This window comes from Dreissena polymorpha, chromosome 15 (assembly GCF_020536995.1).
Source record: "Dreissena polymorpha isolate Duluth1 chromosome 15, UMN_Dpol_1.0, whole genome shotgun sequence".
NCBI classification, from domain to species: domain Eukaryota; kingdom Metazoa; phylum Mollusca; class Bivalvia; order Myida; family Dreissenidae; genus Dreissena; species Dreissena polymorpha.
This window is the reverse complement of record NC_068369.1, coordinates 34,208,062-34,228,719: the sequence shown is the minus strand read 5'-3', so window position 1 is coordinate 34,228,719 and position 20,658 is coordinate 34,208,062. Positions and strand designations below refer to the sequence as shown.

General features: G+C 37.0%; 1 protein-coding gene across 1 annotated transcript; it reads left to right on the top strand.

Moving 5' to 3' along the window:
* Positions 1-438: 438 nt before the first annotated feature.
* LOC127859682 (protein timeless homolog) lies at positions 439-11,567 on the top strand. The gene is made up of 5 exons (XM_052397188.1): positions 439-781; positions 2,506-2,618; positions 3,775-3,879; positions 5,743-5,846; positions 11,563-11,567. The coding sequence occupies exons 1-5, from the start codon at positions 506-508 to the stop codon at positions 11,565-11,567; spliced, it is 603 nt and encodes a 200-aa protein (XP_052253148.1). The 5' UTR covers positions 439-505.
* The last annotated feature ends 9,091 nt before the right edge of the window (positions 11,568-20,658 follow it).

Genomic DNA, 20,658 nt, shown 5'->3' with positions numbered 1-20,658 from the left:
GTTTAGGCGGACCCAAAAATGAACACAAAAAAAACACTGTATCCTAAACAAAAATCTAGTCTAAGCTGAAAGTGTTTTCCTTGGTTAGCCTGTGCATACTGGGTAGGCTAATCTGGGATGACACTTTACGAATATACATTAAGCCCTGTTTTTGTGCCCCGGTAGGTTGGCATATAGCAGTTGAACTGTCCGTCTGTCTGTCCGTCCGAAAACTTTAACATTGTCCATAACTTTTGCAATATTGAAGATAACAACTTGATATTTGGCATGCATGTGTATCTCATGAAGCTTCACATTTTGAGTGGTGAAAGGTCATGGTCAAAAGTAAAAAATGCAATCCAAGGGAAGTAATAAGCTTTAAAGGGGAGATAATTTCTAAACCTGCCAAATGATATATTGAAATTTATTTCAAAGCAGCGCAATAGGGGGCATTGTTTTTCTGACAAACACATCTCTTGCTCCTTAATGAATCTAAATTAATCTGAATTGGAAACATTTTGGTGGAATGTCTTTCAGGCATTCAAGATTCGGTGGAACCTTCGCCGTCAAGAATTTCAAGTTGATTAGCGAGAACGACCTGATATACCACAAGTCAAAATGCGAAATGGAGGACATTTATCTCCATGCGAACAAGCGACCAAAGAAGAAAGCGAAAAACCGAAAGCCCCTGATCGATCGGGAGGTCAAACGGCGCTCGACACTCAGTATTCGACTGGGTCTGAAAGAACTCTGCATACAGTTCCTTGAGAACTGCTATAATCATCTCATGTACGCTGTCAAGGTACTTGTTTTTATAACCCAGGAATTTTTATCCGATTTTGGGGAAAGGGCCTGCATGGCCTTTTTTTAGGGGAAAAAATCGTGCAAAATGCCAGATTTTTGGGAAAATAAGGAAAGTCTTAAATAATCAATTTAACATATTTTACTGTTTTTAAAACAAATTCAAGGCAACAGATAATTTAATTATGCAATATTTTTTTTATTTTATACACTGGATCAGGTTAACTTATATAATTAAAGGTTTAAAACAAAATAATTTTTTGTAATGATATTGTTTTGGGGAAAATCTCTTTCAGACGGGAAAAATTTGTGTAGGGGAAAGGGCCGAAATTTGGTGGGTCTCAAAGAAGGAAAAAAACCTGTAACCACTTACCACTTAGATACATATTTTTACGTATTCGTAGTCCCTTAGGAAGTTAAGTTTAATTAAAGACCTTTCTTACTAGATTCAAGTTTTAAAGGCTTCATTTAAAGGCTTAGGTACTGATGAGCAGCAAACAGCATAAAACCTGAAAAGACTGCGAGTAACTCGCAGGCTGTTCTGGTTTTATGCTGTTTGCACATAGACATTTTCACTTTGCTTCTAAGTGGGGGAAAGGGTTAATGTAATTTATTGAAAAAGTGGATATCCCCTCCCCAATTTTATTTTGAACTCAGAATTATCCTCAGAATTTTTACTTTAAGTATAACAATAAAACAATATTTGACTCACATAAGACAATATTTGGCAAATATTGAACAATTTGTGTGAATTATTTTTTCTGTTCAGAAAGCTAGTACACCATGTACAGTGTTGTTTTTTTAAAATTCAAATTTGGGTCTGGTAGGGGGACCAAGTCCCAATATTCCCAAATGGGACCTACAAATCCCAATTTAAGATTCCCCCCCCCCCAATATTTTTTAAAAAAGTCTCAACATTTAATTCATCTTGAACCCAGCCATATAAGTTGACGCATGGGAAATATAAAATTGAAATCACTTTTATTCTCAATTTTTAAGTATTTACTAGCAAAAAAATCAAAACACTAATTTCCCAATTTAAGTCTGAATGACGAAAATGTAAAGGGACCAAAATGTCGAAAAAAACACACTGTAGTAGTACGAGTTAAAAACATATAAACATATTAATTTAATTTGTGTGTATTAGTATTGTTATCAATAAGTAAAGTTATCAATAAGTGAAATTCTAAGTTATCAATAAGTGAAGCTCTAAGTTTGAATAAAAATATTTTTTGTTAGTCTAAGAAATTTTGACATAATACAAGACTGGTTACTGTTCTTTCTGACACTGGTCCTGTTCTTTTTGACATAATACAGGATGTTTTGATGTAAATTAGTGAACAAGTACATTAGATATTGGTTGCTACAGTAGAAGAGATTATAATCTGTTTATAATTGTTGCTTAGGACTTGAATAAAATGAAATTCTTGTCACTTGCTGAATTCATAAAAGTTTTCTGTCATAACACAGGACTTGCTAAACCCTGAGTAGTCCTAGTTTGTATAAAAATATAAGCGTAAGTTAAGAAATGCATATGTAGCTTAATACAATTGGTCCTGTTCTTTCTGGCATAATACAGGATGTTCTGGTACCTGTTCTTTCTGACACTGGTACCTGTTCTTTCTGACACTGGTTCCTGTTCTTTCTGACACTGGTACCTGTTCTTTCTGACACTGGTTCCTGTTCTTTCTGACACTGGTTCCTGTTCTTTCTGTCATACTACAGGATGTGCTGAACCGTGAGAAGTCCCAAGAACACGATGAGACGTACTATCTATGGGCAATGAGGTTCTTCATGGAATTCTGTCGCCTGCACAGCGGCAAAGTGGATCTTGTCAGGTGAGACGGCTGCTACTTTAAGAACCAGCTTTAACCGAATTATGCCTAGTAGACTTCTAAATTGGATCAATATATTTCCAAAATTAGGGATGTCTAGTATATTAATTTCTATATTTAGAATATTTCTTACAGAAATTCCTTTAAGAAAACATCGCAGACCATGATTAGACACCGCATCAGAGTCTACGCTGTTTGCAAAGGCCTTTTTTCTAGATGCTAGGCATAAATGGGTTAAAGCAGAGTTTTGAAATGTAATTTACATTTGCCCTAAACATAGAACCTGTCTTCATTCCCAGCTTGTGCAATGTTCCTGGGGTTGTGATCCTTTGATGTGTTTGAACCCACTCTGTGAAAAGGGGTTTTAATGCATGTGCGTTAAGTGTAGTTCCAGATTAACCCGTGCAGTTCACACAGGCTAATCAGGGACAACACTTTCCCCCTTAAATAGATTTTTGCTAAGAAGAGCATTTCTTCAAACAGGAAAAATAAAATTAAAAAGTGTCGTCCCTGATTAGCCTGTGTGAACTGAACAGGCTATTATGGGACAACACTTTATGCACACGCATTAAACCCCCTTTTCACAGAGCATGACTCAATTAGTTTTGGGGCTTCTGACTGACCCAGATTGATGAAGGGTTGATAAATGAATATAAGACAAGACAGCAGCTATGCAGTATCAAGTTACACAGTTAGAAGCTGTATTACAAATTATCTTAACAAATACCATTGTTACCCCGGAATTAAAGTTGTTTTAATTTTAATGACTTTAAAAGAATGAATTTAATGGCTGGATATCGGCCTATACTGACCTAATATGGAAGTATACATGATCGCTAAAAGACATGCCTTAGCAAATAAGAAAGCTGGGGGCCGTTTCATCGACGATCAAAAGACAATGTTAACTTACGAGAGAATTTTGTAATCTTAATAAGTAGACGAACTAGCTCCCTATGCTCGTCAAAAATATACGGTGCTAGAGATGCCAATGTAAGTAATTAAGAACTGAACATTTATATTCATATGAAATGGACTTAAGCAATAATGCATCTTCAAAAAAGGTATCGTATCGTAAATGTGTATTATGATGTTGAAATGGACCCCAGTATTCTGTACAAGGTTTGATGCATTTCTAGTGAATCACTATGTCCTACTTCAGTGAGACGATGTCTGTGCAGGCTTTCCACTACATACAGGTTCAATTGTTCAGCTACTATGAGATGCAGATGATGGAAAAGAAGGAGGCTATTGTCTGGGGAAAGAGGTAAATATGTTGGGGAAAGAGGTAAATGTGTGTGGGGAAAGAGGTAAATATGTGGGGGAAAGAGGTAAATATGTGTGGGGAAAGAGGTAAATATGTGGGGGAAAGAGGTAAATGTGTGTGGGGAAAGAGGTAAATATGTGGGGGAAAGAGGTAAATATGTGTGGGGAAAGAGGTAAATATGTGGGGGAAAGAGGTAAATGTGTGTGGGGAAAGAGGTAAATATGTGGGGGAAAGAGGTAAATCTCTGGGTTGATAGGTAAATTTGGAGTGGGGAAAGATGTAAATCTCTGGGGTGAGATGTAAATTTGGAGGTGGCGGAAAGAGGTAAATTATGTGGAGAAAGATGTTAATGTGTTTGGGGAAGGGAAATAGTGTGGAGATAGAGGTGAATGGGTGGTGAAAAGGTAAATGTGTAAGGAAAAAATTAAAAATTAATGGAGGGGGGGAATGAATAGAGGTGAATTGTGTTGAAGAAGAGGTTAATGGGGTGTTGTGGGGGAGAGGTTATTGCTGGTGGGAAAAGGTAAATGTGTGTGGGGAAAAGTTCATGTGTGGAAAAAAGTAATTGCAAGCCGGAAAGAAAGAAAATTGTTGGGAAAGAGACAATAGTGTTGGGGTGACAGGCGTTATTGTGTTGGGAGAAAGAAGATTTTGTGGGGGAAGGGGTAAATGTCTGGGAAAGAAATATTTCCTTATGTTGCTGGCAATTTTGAAGACAATTAAAATAATAAAAAAACATTAAATTTTTCAGGTGTCTCAACAGTTGAATAGAGATACAGATTTTATACTGAGGAATATGGATTCATGTCCCGTAGACTGTATGTTATTATCAAAATCCCATTATTTAAGTTAGAATATACTTTACAATCATATATATATTCGTAGCCATTACATGATGTGTTTTTTCAAAAATGACCTTTCTGGACACGTAAATTACTGGTTTTCTGATCTTGGAATTAAAAAAATGAGGAATTTGTGTTGTTCATTTTGAAAAGAGTTTATTTTAAATTCGAGGACCGGTCAGCCCGTGTAATAAAAAAAAGTAATGCCCCATGAATCAAAAAAATATTTTACAGTATACTTAATTTTTATGCCCCCCTTTGAAGATATTATGTTTTGCTGGATGTCAATTGGTTGGTCTATTGGTAGACCAGTTGGTTTCCTATCAATACCTCCTCAAGGAATTGACCAATTGGCTTGATACTTCACATGTGCATTGGCCTTGGACAGTAGATGACGCCTATTGAAATTGGGGTCACTAGGTCAAAGGTCAAGGTCACTGCAACAATAAGTGTGAACATTGTTTCCGATCAATGACTCTTCAACAAATAGACAGTTTGGCTTGATACTTCTCATGTACATAGGCCTTGGACAGTAAATGACCCTTATTGAAATTCGGGTCACTATTTCAAAGGTCAAGGTCTTTGTTACAAGAAGTGGGAAAATCATTTCCGATCAATAACTCTTCAAGGAATTGACGGATTGGCTTGATACTTCACATGTGCATTAGCTTTGGACAGTAGATGACCCCTATTGAAATTGGGGTCACTAGATCAAAGGTCAAGGTCACGGTCACAACAAGTGTTAAGATCATTTCTGATCAACAACTCGTCAACGATGACCCCTATTGGAATTAGGAACTCTTGTCATACTTCATTCAAAAATGGAACCCACCCCCATTGCCAAAATGGTGAAAAAACACTACTTAATTTTCATACTTCGGGTTAATTTTCATGCTAAGGGTTAATTTTCATGCTTAGGGTTAATTTTCATACATAGAGTTTATTTTCATACTTTGAGTTTATTTTCATACTTAGAGTTTATTTTCATACTTAGGGTTAATTTTCAAATTTCAATCCACAGGACTCACCTGGCGTTGAAGGCCTACCAGCAGCTGCTGCTGACCTTGGACTCCATGGACAGGGCGGGCAACCCAGTGCTGATGGAAAGTTCAAAGGTCCTTAAGAGTAAGTTTAATGCATTTGCAGTCCGGACACTTTCCACATTTATGACATTTTTATATTAAAGGAAGTCGCTTCTGACCCAAAATCCATTTTAGGAAGAAAGTGTTATCCCTGGTCAGCCTGTGTTTACTGCTTAGGCTGATCTCGGAATACACTATAGGCACTTGCATTAAGCCCCCTGTGAAGGACTCTCAAGAGTTACTACTGATCCTTGACAGTTCAAAAGTCCTCAAGAGTAATTATTGACATTGGCTGATCTGAGCATGCAAAACTGATACTGGTTTTGGTAAAAATATGTATAACTAAAAAAATATGCAATTTATTTCCCACCTCATTATGGATGTTCATAAATCTTCAAGTTATTTCCTTATTATCCCCGCCGAAAAAAAAATCGGAGGGGATATAGTTATTGGTCCTGTCTGTCTGTCTGTCCGTCTGTCCGTCCGACTGAAACTTTGTCCGGAGCATAACTCCAAATCTGTTCAATGGATTTACTTTAAACTTATAATATAAACAGATGGCAACTAGGAAAAGTGCAGTGACCAAGAACCATAACTCTATCTGCCTAAGTTTTTGAATTATCTCCCCTTTTATATGACTTAAAAGTAAATTTTTGTCTGGAGCATAACTCTAAATATACTAAAGGGATTCACTTGAAACTTGAAATATAAACAGATGGCAACTAGGAGAAATGCAGTGACCAAGAACCACAACTCTATCTACCTTAGTTTTTTAATTATTTCCCCTTTAATATGATTTTAAAGTAAATTTTTGTCCGGAGCATAACTCTAAATCTACTGAAGGGATTTACTTGAAACTTGAAATATAAACAGATAGCAACTAGGAGATGTGCAGTGACCAAGAACCACAACTCTATCTACCTTAGTTTTTAAATTTTCTCCCCTTTTATATAATTTTAAAGTAATTTTTTGTCCGGAGCATAACTCTAAATCTACTGAAGGGATTTACTTGAAACTTGAAATATAAACAGAAGGCAACTAGGAGAAGTGCAGTGAGCAAGAACCATTACTCTATCTACCTTAGTGTTTGAATTGTCTCCCCTTTAATATAATTTTAAAGTAAATTTTTGTCCGGAGCATAACTCTAAATCTAACGAAGGGATTTACTTGAAACTTGAAATATAAACAGATGGCAAGTAGGAAAAGTGCAGTGACTAAGAACCATAAATCTATCTACCTTAACTTTTGAATTATCTCCCCTTTTATATAACTTTAAACTAAATTTAGCCAGAGCATAACTCTAAATCTACTAAAAGGATTTACTTGAAACTCGAAATATAAACATATGTCAACTAGGAGAAGTGCAGTGACCAAGAACCATAACTCTTTCTACCTTAGTTTTTGAATGATCTCCCCTTTGATATAATTTTAAAGTATTTTTTTGTCCGGAGCATAACTCTAAATCTATTGAAGGGATTTACTTGAATCTTTAAACTTAAACAGATGGCAAGTAGGAGAAGTGCAGTGACTAAGAACCATAACTCTATCTACCTGAGTGTTTGAATTATATCTCTTTATTTAAGGTTCATGGGGGGGGGGATAAAATTCATTAAAACTTTGCTTTGGGTTTTCTTCATTCAATGTGGTACAATATGGTCAAACTATATATCATTTTAAAGCTTAAGACGGGTAGAATAACATAAACACATTTTTGACATTCAATATTTGTGTGCTTTATTCATATTTTGGTTTAAGACCAATACATTTTTACACTAATTGACAAAATCTCAATCTAAAGTTAGGAAAGATATGCACTACCTTAAGTTGAATAAATACAAAGCTATATACATATACAAGGTCAAGTTAACAACATTTCACAGAAAATTATTGTTATAAAACAACAAATGAGTTTTTATTTAACTGCCTTTTTTGGATAAATTTCCTAAACAAAGTTAAAAAAATAACAAAAACATAACTACTTTTTAAAAATCCAGGTATGGTGGATAATAAGGCAACAATTCTATTTCAAAGGCTCAACAATGTTGTTATTTACCTCTCAACCAAATTGCAAATTTTAAACCATCTCAAATTGAAATAGATTGCAGACGACATATAAAATTGTAAAGGAATATAAAGAAATTAGCAAACCAATTGATTTTATATTTCGATTCCTTTTACCCATTTTGAAAGCGTGGCCATCGCTGTGCTCTGTAGAAAAACGTGCAAAACAAAACGGTCGAAACCACGTGCAGTGGTGAGAAAACCGGGTATATGTATACACATACCTGAGAAAACACATCTTATTTTGACAGTTGGATGGCAACTAGTAAAACAACTATTAACATTAATCAGCAAGTGATCGCAATAAATAACAGAAATGACCACCAAGAGATATCATCACTTACCCGATTTTAAATATTTTCCAGTTGAAAATTGTCCCCCACACGACTTTTTTAGTTTATTTGTATTGTTTTTCTGGAGCCGAAGTGCATCTCATAGAATATCCATCCAACTTCCGTTGTTTTCACTTTCGTTATTTAAAAAAAAATTCCGTTTAAAAGAATTATTTCTACTTTTAGATTGTTAAAGCGATGTATTATTATATATTATCCATAGAATAATCAATAGATTAGTATACTGTGATGCATTGAACAGAGTTATGTATCAATCTTTCTGTCAGTCTGTAAGCGTACTATTTTATGTGAAATAATATAAGTATGTGATTCGACAACGATTGTAAACATTGGTGAAATGCTTCTTACATAGTTATTCTTTTGAGTGTTTATGAGGTCTGATCGTGCAGTTTGCAAACATCAACGGAAAGATTACAATCCAATGCATTTGTCATCGTCAACTGTTTGGAATGTCAATTAGGCGATGAGTGAGTTTTTAGCATGTTTCTTTCTATTTTATTAATTTAAAAATGGCTGCCCCCATGCTGATGAAATGACATGTGTTCGAGTTTTGATATTTCTAGATATGTAAACTTTTTTTTACTATTTAAGCGTAACTTGCCCTGGTCAATGTCGATATTAATCACTAGTTATATAGTTTTCCGCCGAAATACGTGGAATAAACATGATTCAGATTTTTGGAAAATAATGTATATTTTATTGTTAAAATCGCTTTGTATTTTGATTGATTTTGTGGATGTTATGATACGTTGATGTACGAAATTGGTAGCAGTTTGAAGGAAAAACATTTAAAGCATATATGTATACATTTTCAATGTGGCACTCTTCCTTTAGTCAAATTTGAGTTCCATGCTAGGGGTCCGTGCAATTTTTTCAAAATGAAGCCTCTACATGAACCTTAATTTCAAAGTAAATTTTTGTCCTGAGCATAATGAATTATCTCTCTTTATTTGTTTTTACAAATATTATTCTACTCTCTAAAACAAATGTTGTCATACAAGAAAACACATTTCGGCGGGGATTTGGCACTACTGTGACAAGCTCTTGTTATCCCTTGCCAAAGGCGTAGGGATATAAAATTGGCATTGATTATCTGTCCATTGGTCTGTCACAAAACTTTTTAGGGCTTTATATCAACTTGAAACTTCCTAGGTGTATAGATATCAATGAGGAAAAGTGGCATGAAGAAGAACCATTACCGTTCACTTTCTTTAATAAGAGTTATTGCTAACACTAAGAATTATTACCTATTAATTATTACCCTACCCTTTATACTGTATATCAAGGCATTTGCGCCAATCCATAAAGTTTATTTTGCAGGGGATTTGAATTCAATGAATTTGCTTGTAATCACTTTAAAGTTGACATGATAAAACATCCACGTTCTGAAAAATGAAATGCCTTAATAGTAAAATGATAATGAAATGTCAGGAAACTTGTTGTATACTGCGCGCAGTATATTGAACAGCCCCTCCTGTAATATACACAAATTGCAATCATATCAAAGTAAGTATGTTTTAATTGTTTTGAATAACTATAATTAGATAATTATTCGGCTTGCACTTACATTATTGAAATTAGCGCAGCAAATCGCTCGGATAGGGAATACATGTAATAAACACTAACACGCGAATTTTCACATTTTTATTGACATTACACAACAGATTAACACCAATTAGCTGCTGGTGTTGTTTAACCTCTTAGAGATTAAAATCAGTTCAACGGACCGTTGAATAAAGCGATCAAGATGTGATCGCCACCATCTTTAAATTGTCTGAAAATTCATGAAGTTGCATAACATGGATTTAAATAAAAAATGTAAGGTTGGAGAAAAAAAGGGACCAAGCACCCCCCTGCGTAATAGTGGACACAGCGTTATAACATAGCGTGTAATATTGGAGTTACAGTGTATATAAGCCTCGCTCTGAAAAAATAAAGCTTTGTGTATGTGCGTAAAGTGTCGTCCCAGATTATCCTGTGCAGTCCGCTTAGACCATCAGGAACGAAAGCAATTTTCCACTTGTGTAGACTTTTCACCTTTTGGTAAATGGACAAAAATTTTAAAAAATTGTGTCAGATTTGCAAATTTGCGTTGCAGTAATATTTGTGAGAAAAAAGTAATACTGAACATTAACCATGATCTAAAATATCCATTATAAGCATCTTTTGACGATTTAAAAACATGACAATTATTTAGTGTTGCAACACGAAACGATTGGATAATTTGGAGAGTTCTGTTGTAATCCCTATATTTTTTGACACTACGAGGATTGCTTACATAAAGTACAAAAAACATCAGTCATTGTATGAGCATGGATGGCCAAGTGGTCTAAGTGTTAGACTTTTACTCCAGGGTTCAGTGTTTCGAGCCCAGTTGAGGGTTACTTTTTTATGCCTTGGAAGGGTGGCATATAGCAGTTGAACTGTCCGTCTGTCTGTCAGTCTGTGCATCCGTCCGAAAACTTAAACATTGGCAGTAACTTTTGCAATATTGATATTTGGCATGCATGTGTATCTCATGGAGCTGCACATTTTGAGTGGTGAAAGGTCAACGTCATCCTTCAAGGTCAAAGGTCAAACAAAAATAAAAATTAAAGCAGCGCAGTAGGGGACATTGTGTTTCTGACAAACACATCTTTTGTTATATATACATATGCAGATCTTTCATAGGATTGCATATAATGTGGGCCGAGTCAAGATCACCAATATTAGTTCAATCACAAAAATATGCTCAAAATGGGAATTCAACATCAAATATTGATACTTTTTAGTTAACTTTTTATATGCATCAATAAATCATTAGTTTTCACTGATATGGGAGTAAACCTTTACTTGTTCTTATTGCGTTTTTAGCGTTGTTAATTGTTCGACTTTATAAATGAAGTCATTTCAGCATTCAGTCCTCCAATAAGCTCTTTAGTACTGAATGATTTAATGTTTATCTTCTCTACCATGACAATGATACTTTACAAGGGAACACTAATTTATATTGAAGATGACAATGTAAACATCAATATCAGTATAACATTTCTCTTAAAGTACGTTTCTGTAAATTTTGCCAAGTATCCTTTGTTTATTTGTTCCATGATTTATATGTTCTTGTAAATTTTGTATGGTCTGTGAGGACTGGTTTATTCACGTCTCAACTGTCTAAGGGAAATATTTTGAAGGTTTATTGAGTGTTCTCAGAGTACCTCAAAGATATAAGTGTTTACTGAAACCATTGATTTATTGCAATTTTGTGATTTAGTTGGGAAATTCCATTAATCAAACACATGAATGGTTGTAACAGTCTTGCTTAATATCACATTGAAGTGTATGTCATCCACAATTGACATTTTCAAGATTAGTCACCCTTGGTTGATCACCAGAAAGCTAAATGTCGGAATAATACCATTGATGAGAAAAAAATGCGTCCCACTATGCAGCTGAACATTGTGTATTTTTATTGTTCTAACACAGCACGGAGCTATTTTTCTGTAGATAAAGAAGTAATGTGTTATTCATTGACACATCACATGCGGAACATAATGCTATGAATATAAGTTGACGAAAAATCAAAGATATTGTTTTGTACATACAAGCATACAAGTTTTCTTCTCTATATCAAAGTTTTAATACCGTATTTTACCATGTATACACTGTAAGTCCAATATAAAGCGCTCCGTTATAACGCTGAATCCAATATAACGCGGAGGGTGCTTGGATCCCATTTTTTCTCCAACCTTCCATTTTATTTCTGATTCAAATCCGTATAATGCAACTTCATGTATTTTCAGACAATTCAAAGATGGCGGCAATCACAGTTATGTTGATTGATTCCGTTGAACCGATTATAATCGCCTCGAGGTTAAACAACACCGACAGCTAATTGGTGTTAATCTGTTGTGTAATGTCAATAAAGGTGTGAAAAACTCGCGTGTCAGTGTTTATTACATGTATTCCTCATCAGAGCGGTTCAGTGCGATAATTTCCATAAGTTAAGTGCAAGCGGGATAGTTATACAATTCAAGTAATTCAAAACGATTTAAACATTCTTTCTTTGATATGGTTGCAGTTTGACTATATTAAATGAGCGGCTGTGAAATATACTGCCTACTGTATAAAACAACTTTTTCTGTCATTTTCTTATCATTCTAGTATTATGTCATTTAATCTCTTTCAGTTCGTGTATAAGAAATTAAATAATGCAGACGATTTATTTACATGCAAACGCAGTGTACCGGCAATTGTTAACAGAGTTTCACTTTCATTTTCGCGCGGTATCAGAAAGTCCCCGGGAAACACGTTTTTTGCATGCGTATGACGCAATATAACAATTTTTTGTACATGAGTCGTATTGCATTCAATCTAAATTTAAAGTTGCTCGTCCAATGAAAGCTCTGCCCCATAATGCACTGTACTCTTAACACTTCTGAAAATGTGTATATATCGTCATTAATGTTCAAGATTATTATTTTTAAGTGATGTTGCAATTTTATTGGATTATCGGATAAATGTGCACATAAGAAAAGCGGTATGTATACTGTTATCGATACGATTAGGTTTATATGCATGTATTTGCGTCAACACAGCATGGCAATATATATATACATGACCTATATTATAGGCTATTCTATACCTGTTTTGTTTATAGCGCCCTGCAGTAAATGAGCTCAAAACCTATAACGCGGATCCGTTATAACGCTGTTTCGCGGCTTGGACCCCATTGACCGCGCTATATTGGAGTTACAGTGTAGTGCGCTCCCATGTATAACGCGCATGCGATTTTTTAAAGCCAAAATAAAGAAAAAAAAAATTGAAGACCAAAAACCTGAAAATTGGGCCGAAAATGGCCGCCATTTTTATATTGCACAATCATTTAATCTGAGTTTTTCGGGCGTTTAATTTTTTGTTTTAAAGGTATAGGGAGCGTTTATACGATCAGGAGCATGGGTTGCATAGCACTATATTTTAGACAATTTTTAAGATTATTCTCTCGAGAACACCGTTTATGTCCTTATTGCCGCGCACTGCGCGTGTTTTTTAAGACACCTGCGCGTTAAATTCGAACCACTATTACATATTCCTCACATTTGAACAGTGTAACATTTTCATTACCTGCCGCTCACAACATCGTATGATATAGTCTTCTGCAGACCCGCAACATCGCAATGTCGAATTTACGCAAATCGTCTGTGGATCTCATTTTATTTTTCATCGACTTAAATATTTCGCCATTAAGAGATGCACCCATTAAATCCAGTTTGACCTGGTATTTCGCGCCTTCACTGCGTCTAGTTGATAAGTATTTATAGTGAGACAAACAATACATCCGAACGCTCGATTTCATACATTTGGCGTTATCGGCGTTATCGGCGTAAAGCCATTAGACAAATATCATTTGTTTGTCTCTATTGAAAGAAAATAAAACGAGTCTATATCTCTATTGTTGGTTTGTAACCTACGTAGTATACTTGCACAGTAACATATTAATGCAGAGATCGGAAAATCATTGATAAATGTATTCGTCGTTTCAATGCTTAGGGCCAAGTAATCCTGGCAAATCAGAACTCAACTTACGTAAAACACTTGCTCAATTAAACGTTAAACTCCACCTCCATTCTCTGCAAAAGGTTCGAAGGCGGAGCTTCGCACGTGCTTTTATTTAATTGGACGATTGTCATTGAGGAACAAACACAAGATTGGTTCGGCATGTTAATTGCAAGACAAAGGAAGCCAATTTTGTCGGCGAGAAACTTGTCGCTTTATTGCTTCAGACAGGAAGCGGCTTTCCTTTAATGACGTCAAACTGTCAATTCACAGAGTGCAAATTTTCGGAATTGCTAACAGTAAACTTTGGATTAAATTATCAAAATAAAGCAAAAGCGAAATTGTGAAATATGATTGAAATAATTAGCCTCAGTTCAAATAAGACATTTTGCGTTGTAAATCAACGAGTTTTCATGATAACAAAAACTTTAACAAACAATACCGCGACGACGTGGGGATCGATATACTTCGATTTTTTATGTCCCCCACTATAGTAGTGGGTGACATATTGTTTTTGCCCTGTCTGTTGGTTGGTTGGTGTGTTGGTCTGTTGGTTGGTTTGCGCCAACTTTAACATTTGCAATAACTTTTGCAATATTGAAGATAGCAACTTGATATTTGGCATGCATATGTATCTCATGGAGACGCACATTTTGAATGGTGAAAGCTCATGGTCAAGGTCATCCTTCAAGGTCAAAGGTCAAATATATGGGTCAAAATCGCTAATTTAATGTACACTTTTGCAGTATTTCAATATTCAAGATAGCAACTTGATATTTGGCATGCATGTGTATCTCATGGAGCTGCACATTTTGAGTGGTGAAAGGTCTAGGTCATCCTTCAAGGTCAGAGGTCAAATATAGGTGGCCAAAATCGCTCATTTTATGAGTACTGTTGCAATATTGAAGATAGCAACTTGATATTTGGCATGCATGTGTATCTCATGGAGCTGCACATTTTGAGTGGTGAAAGGTCAAGGTCAAGGTCATCCTTCAAGGTCAGAGGTCAAATATATGTGGCCCAAATCGCTTATTTTATGAATACTTGTGCAATATTGAAGATAGCAACTTGATATTTGGCATGCATGTGTATCTCATGGAGCTGCACATTTTGAGTGGTGAAAGGTCAAGGTCAAGGTCATCCTTCAAGGTCAGAGGTCAAATATATGTGGCCCAAATCGCTTATTTTATGAATACTTGTGCAATATTGAAGATAGCAACTTGATATTTGGCATGCATGTGTATCGCATGGAGCTGCACATTTTGAGTGGTGAAAGGTCAAGGTCAAGGTTATCCTTCAAGGTCAAATATATGGGTCAAACTTGCTCATGTAATGTCACTTCTGCAATATTGAAGCTTGCAATTTTATATTTGAAATGCATGTGTATCTCATGGAGCTGCACATTTTGAGTGGTGAAGGGTCAAGGTCAAGGTCATCCTACAAGGTCAAACGTCATATAGGGGGACATTGTGTTTCACAAACGCATCTTGTTTTTTATTTGTTTCTTCTTTTTGAAAGAACATTTATTTAATTACCACACACCCACATTATACCCCCCTCTCCATGATGGCTTTCGTTATACTGTCAAGCACTCGAATAGTCGAGCGCGCTGTCCTCTGACAGCTCTTGTTGTAAAAGTTTCTGTCCAAAATATATTAAATCTTTGTATCAAATTGTTTCTTGAATTTGATTATATTGTACCAAATATGATAAACTTACTGTTGATGCCAAGTAATATTACCAAACATTGGCTGATGTAACAACTTTCTGTTGAAGTTATATAAATAGAGAATATATGGTTGGTGCAGAGATGGAGAAAGTTTATCCGGTAAGGCTTAGATAAAGAAAATAGGGCGAGCTTTATTATCTCCACTGGCCAGAGTGGATCAAATTACCACACCCCACTTTATACCCCCCTCTCACTCCCCCCCCTACCCCCCTAACCCCCCCCCCACCCCTACCCCCCATTTTTTTTAAACATCTAATAAATTAATTACCCCACCACACATTATTACCCCCTCTCAACCCCCACCCACCCCCATTTTTTTTAAAACATTTCATAAATTAAACACACCCCACATTATACACCCCTCTCACCCCCAACCCCCTATCCCCCCACCCCCACCCACCCCCCAATTATTATTTTTTTTAACATCTAATAAATTACCACACCCCACATTATACCCCATCTCACTCCCCCTACCCCCCTACCCTTCACACCCACTTCCCCCCCCATTTTTTTTAAACATCTAATACATTAACGCACCCCACATTATTACCCCCCTCTCACCCCACCCCCCTACCCCCCTACCCCCACCCCCCCCCCCCAATTTATGTTTTATTTTTTGTAGACATTAATAAATTATCACACCCCACATTATTACCCCCTCTCATCCCCTCACACCCCCTACCCCCCACCCCCCATTTTTTAAACATCTTATAAATTACCACACCCCACATTATTACCCCCTCTCACCCCCACCCCCCCCCTACCGCCCCAATATTTTTTTTAACATCTTATAAATTACCACACCCCAAATTATACCCCCCTCTCACCCCCACCCCCCCTACCCCCCCCCCGCCCCCCATTTTTTTAATTTTTTTTTTTAAACATTAATAATTACCACACCCCACATTATTACCCCCTCTCATCCCCCTACCCCCACCCCCCCAATTGTTATGCCCCCTTCGAAGAAGAGGGGGTATATTTCTTTGCACATGTCGGTCGGTCGGTCGGTCCGTCCACCAGGTGGTTTCCGGATGATAACTCAAGAACGCTTGGAGCTAGGATCATGAAACTTCACAGGAACATTGATAATGACTGGCAGATGACCCTTATTGATTGTCAGGTCACTAGGTCAAAGGTCAAGGTCACAATGACTCGAAACAGTAAAATGGTTTGCGGATGATAACTCAAAAAATATTAGGCCTAGGATCATGAAACTTCATAGGTACATTGATCATGACTAGCAGATGACCCCTATTGCTTTTGAGGTCACTAGGTCAAAGGTCAAGGTCACAGTGACAAAAAAACATTCACATAATGGCTGCCATATGGGGGGCATGCATGTTTTTCACAGCCCTTGTTTCAATTGGGAATGGTGCCAAATACAGGACCCGATTTTAATGAAAAACAAAACACTGTGTCTTAAGCCATTGTCTTAGCTCCAGCCAGTCTTCACAGTCTGGTCAAAGGCTTCCCTGACGGCTAATTAAACCATGAAATTGTGTGTGACTTAATGGTGGAGAGGGTAGCTCCTGACTATTTCTGGTCTCAAGCTACACTGGCTGCATATGGCATCAGATGCATTTTTGATTGACGGAGGTAATATTAGTATGACCTTCTTACTAGAGCTATAATGTTAGGATAGTCCTAGGTTAGTGGTAAATAATATTATTATTTAACCCTTTACCACTTATACACATATTTTCACGCATTTGTAGTCCCTAAGAAAGTTATATATCAGTTAAGACCTATCTTACTAGATTCAAGTTTGTAATGCTTCATCTCCAAACATTAGATACTGATGAGCAGCAAAGAGCATAAAACCTGTACAGACTACGAGTTACTCGCAGGCTGTTCTGGTTTTATTCTGCTTGCACATAGCCATTTTCACTTTGCTTTTAAGTGCTAAAGGGTTCAAGAAAAAAAGATAGATTAAATATGTTTATGCCCCCCTTCGAAGAAGAGGGGGTATATTTTGTGCACATGTCGGGCGGTCCTTCGGTCGGTCCCTCCACCAGATGGTTTCCGGATGATAACTCAAGAATGCTTAGGTCTAGGATCATGAAACTTCATAGTTACATTGAGCATGACTGGCAGATGACCCCAATTGATTTTCAGGTCACTAGGTCAAAGGTGAAGGTCACGGTGACCCGAAATAGTAAAATGGTTTCCGGATAATAATTAAAAAATGCTTAGGCCTAGGATCATAAAACTTCAAAGGTACATTGATCATGACTGGCAGATGACCCCTATTGATTTTCAGGTCACTAGGTCATAGGTCAAGGTCACAGTGACTCGAAATAGTAAAATGGTTTCCGGATGATAACTCAAGAATGCTTACGCCTCATCATCATCATCAATCCTCTCTGCGCCGTCTGGTGCTTGAGGCGATGGCAAGGGAGCGCCACTTTGGTCTGTCAGCTGCTGTTGCGGGTGCTGTCTGCAAAGTGAGGCCTCTATTCTTGAGTTCTCACTAAAAGGTTCGGCGCCACGTCTCTTTCGGTCGTCCACGGTTTGTTTTCCCCTTTGGAGTCCATCTCAGTGCCACCCTGGGTAGCGAGTCAAGTGGCATTCTGCAGACGTGGCCTAGCCATTTCCATCTCCTCAAAGCGATGGTTTCAGCGATGCTGTTTGCGCCAGCTCTTTCACGCAGTTCCATGTTCGTGATCATGTTTGGCCAGAAGACTTTCATGATCCCCATCCTTCATAAGTCCAGTTGCCTGGTCTGCTTAGCTACCCGTGCCGTTTGTCGTTTGTTCCCTTGTTGTCGTTTCCATAGCAAGCATTTTTTCACGGGATGGGGTTGCTAGCCCCACGCCCAACTCTCCTCCTTTTTTAGCGCAGGCCTGGGACCGTCCTTGGCGGAGTTATGCTTACGCCTAGGAGCATGAAACTTCATAGGTACATTTATCATGACCGGCAGATGACCCCTATACATTTTCAGGTAACTAGGTCAAAGGTTAAGGTCACAGTGACTCGAAACAGTAAAATGGTTTCCTGATTATAACTCCAGAATAATTAGGCCTAGGATCATGAAATTTTTGTAGGTACATTGATCATAACTGGCAGATGACCCCTATTGATTTTCAGGTCACAAGGTCAAAGGTCAAGGTCACGGTGACCCGAAATAGTAAAATGATTTTCGGATGATAACTCAAGAACGCTTTTGCCTAGGATCATGACACTTCATAGGTACATTGATCGTGACTCACAGATGACCCCTATTGATTTTCAGGTCACTAGGTCAAAGGTCACAGTGACAAAAACGTATTCATTTCACACAATGGCTGCCACTACAACGGACAGCCCATATGGGGGGCATGCATGTTTTACAAACAGCCCTTGTTAATATTTGTATTGTCTGTGTATTTTAGCAACTCTAATGCAATTTGATATCGTTTTTTTCATATTTTAAGCAAGTCTTGTTTTTGAGATTAAACTGTGTAAATTGTTTCGATATGGTTACTGACCTACAAAATCATTGTTTTGACAGATGACATCAATTGTTAAGTGTTTGAAGTATGCAGAGAAGCTGACAAAATGTTAACACAATCGCGCAGAAGTGGTAACTTGATTTACATTAATAACAATGATAAAAGCAACCTTTTCAATATCATATCAGTAATAATATAACCGGGGATTTTTAGCTCATATATTTTTTGAAAAAAATTATGAGCTATTGTCATCACCTTGGCGTCGGCGTCTGCGTTGGCGTCTGCGTCGGCGTCGGCGTCCGGTTAAGTTTTGCGTTTAGGTCCACTTTTCTCAGAAAGTATCAATGCTATTGCATTCAAACTTGGTACACTTACTTACTATCATGAGGGGACTGGGCAGGCAAAGTTTGATAACTCTGGCGTGCATTTTGACTGAATTATGTGCCCTTTTTATACTTAGAAAATTGAAAATTTTGGTTTTGCGTTTAAGTCCTCTTTTTTCAGAAAGTATCAATGCTATTGCATTCAAACTTGGTACACTTACTAACTATCATGAGGGGACTGGGCAGGCAAAGTTAGATAACTCTGGCGTGCATTTTGACAGAATTATGTGCCCTTTTTATACTTAGAAAATTGAAAATTTTGGTTAAGTTTTGCGTTTAGGTCCACTTTTTTCAGAAAGTATCAATGCTATTGCATTCAAACTTGGTACACTTACATACTATCATGAGGGGACTGGGATGGCAAAGTTAGATAACCCTGGCGTGCATTTTGACAGAATTATGTGCCCTTTTTATACTTAGAAAATTGAAAATTTTGGTTAAGTTTTGTGTTTAGGTCCATTTTATTCCTTAAGTATAAAAGCTATTGCTTTCATACTTGCAACACTTACTAACTATCATAAGGGGACTGTGCAGGCAAAGTTATGTAACTCTGACTGGCATTTGGACGGAATTATGGGCCCTTTATACTTAGAAAATTGAAGGTTTGGTTAAGTTTTGTGTTTTGGTCCACTTTACCCCTAAAGTATCATAGATATTGCTTTCATACTTGGAACACTCGCAAACTATCATAAGGGTACAGTAAAAAGACAAGTTGCATAACTCTAGACGTCATTTTTACGGAATTATGGCCCTTTTTTGACTTAGTAACTTTGAATATATGGTTAAATTTTGTGTTTCGATCCACTTTACTTCTTAAGTATCAAGGCTATTGCTTTCAAACTTCAAATACTTTCATGCTATCATGAGGTTACTGTACCTGGCAAGTTGAATTTTATCTTGACCTTTGAATGACCTTGACTCTCAAGGTCAAATTATTAAATTTTGCTAAAATTGCCATAACTTCTTTATTTATGATTAGATTTGATTGATACTTTGACAAAACTACTCTTACCTGACATACCACAATAGACTCCACCCAAACCATCGCCCGTGCCCCCCCTTCCCCCCCAATCCCCCCCTATTTTTTTATTATTTTTTATTTTATTTTTTTAAGATCATCTCACAAATGACCACCACACCCTCACACTATACCCCTCCCACCCCACCCCTCCCCAATTTTATTTTTTTTAATGGTTAAAAAACAAAACGATTTATTTTGATTATTAACCAGGTTTTCCGAAGGAAAAAACTGGTTATTAGATTGGCGAATGCGGGCGGGCTGGCTGGCTGGCTGGCTGGCTGGCGGGCTGGCGGGCTGGCTGTCGGGCTGGCGGAACAAGCTTGTCCGGGCCATAACTATGTCGTT

What these genes read in the sequence shown, in the direction of transcription:
- LOC127859682 (XM_052397188.1), top strand. Translation starts at nt 506, where the DNA reads ATGTCTTTCAGGCATTCAAGATTCGGTGGAACCTTCGCCGTCAAGAAT. An exon ending in ATCTCATGTACGCTGTCAAG is followed by an intron (nt 782 to 2,505) that starts GTACTTGTTTTT and finishes GTCATACTACAG; the next exon opens with GATGTGCTGAACCGTGAGAA. An exon ending in GCTATTGTCTGGGGAAAGAG is followed by an intron (nt 3,880 to 5,742) that starts GTAAATATGTTG and finishes TTCAATCCACAG; the next exon opens with GACTCACCTGGCGTTGAAGG.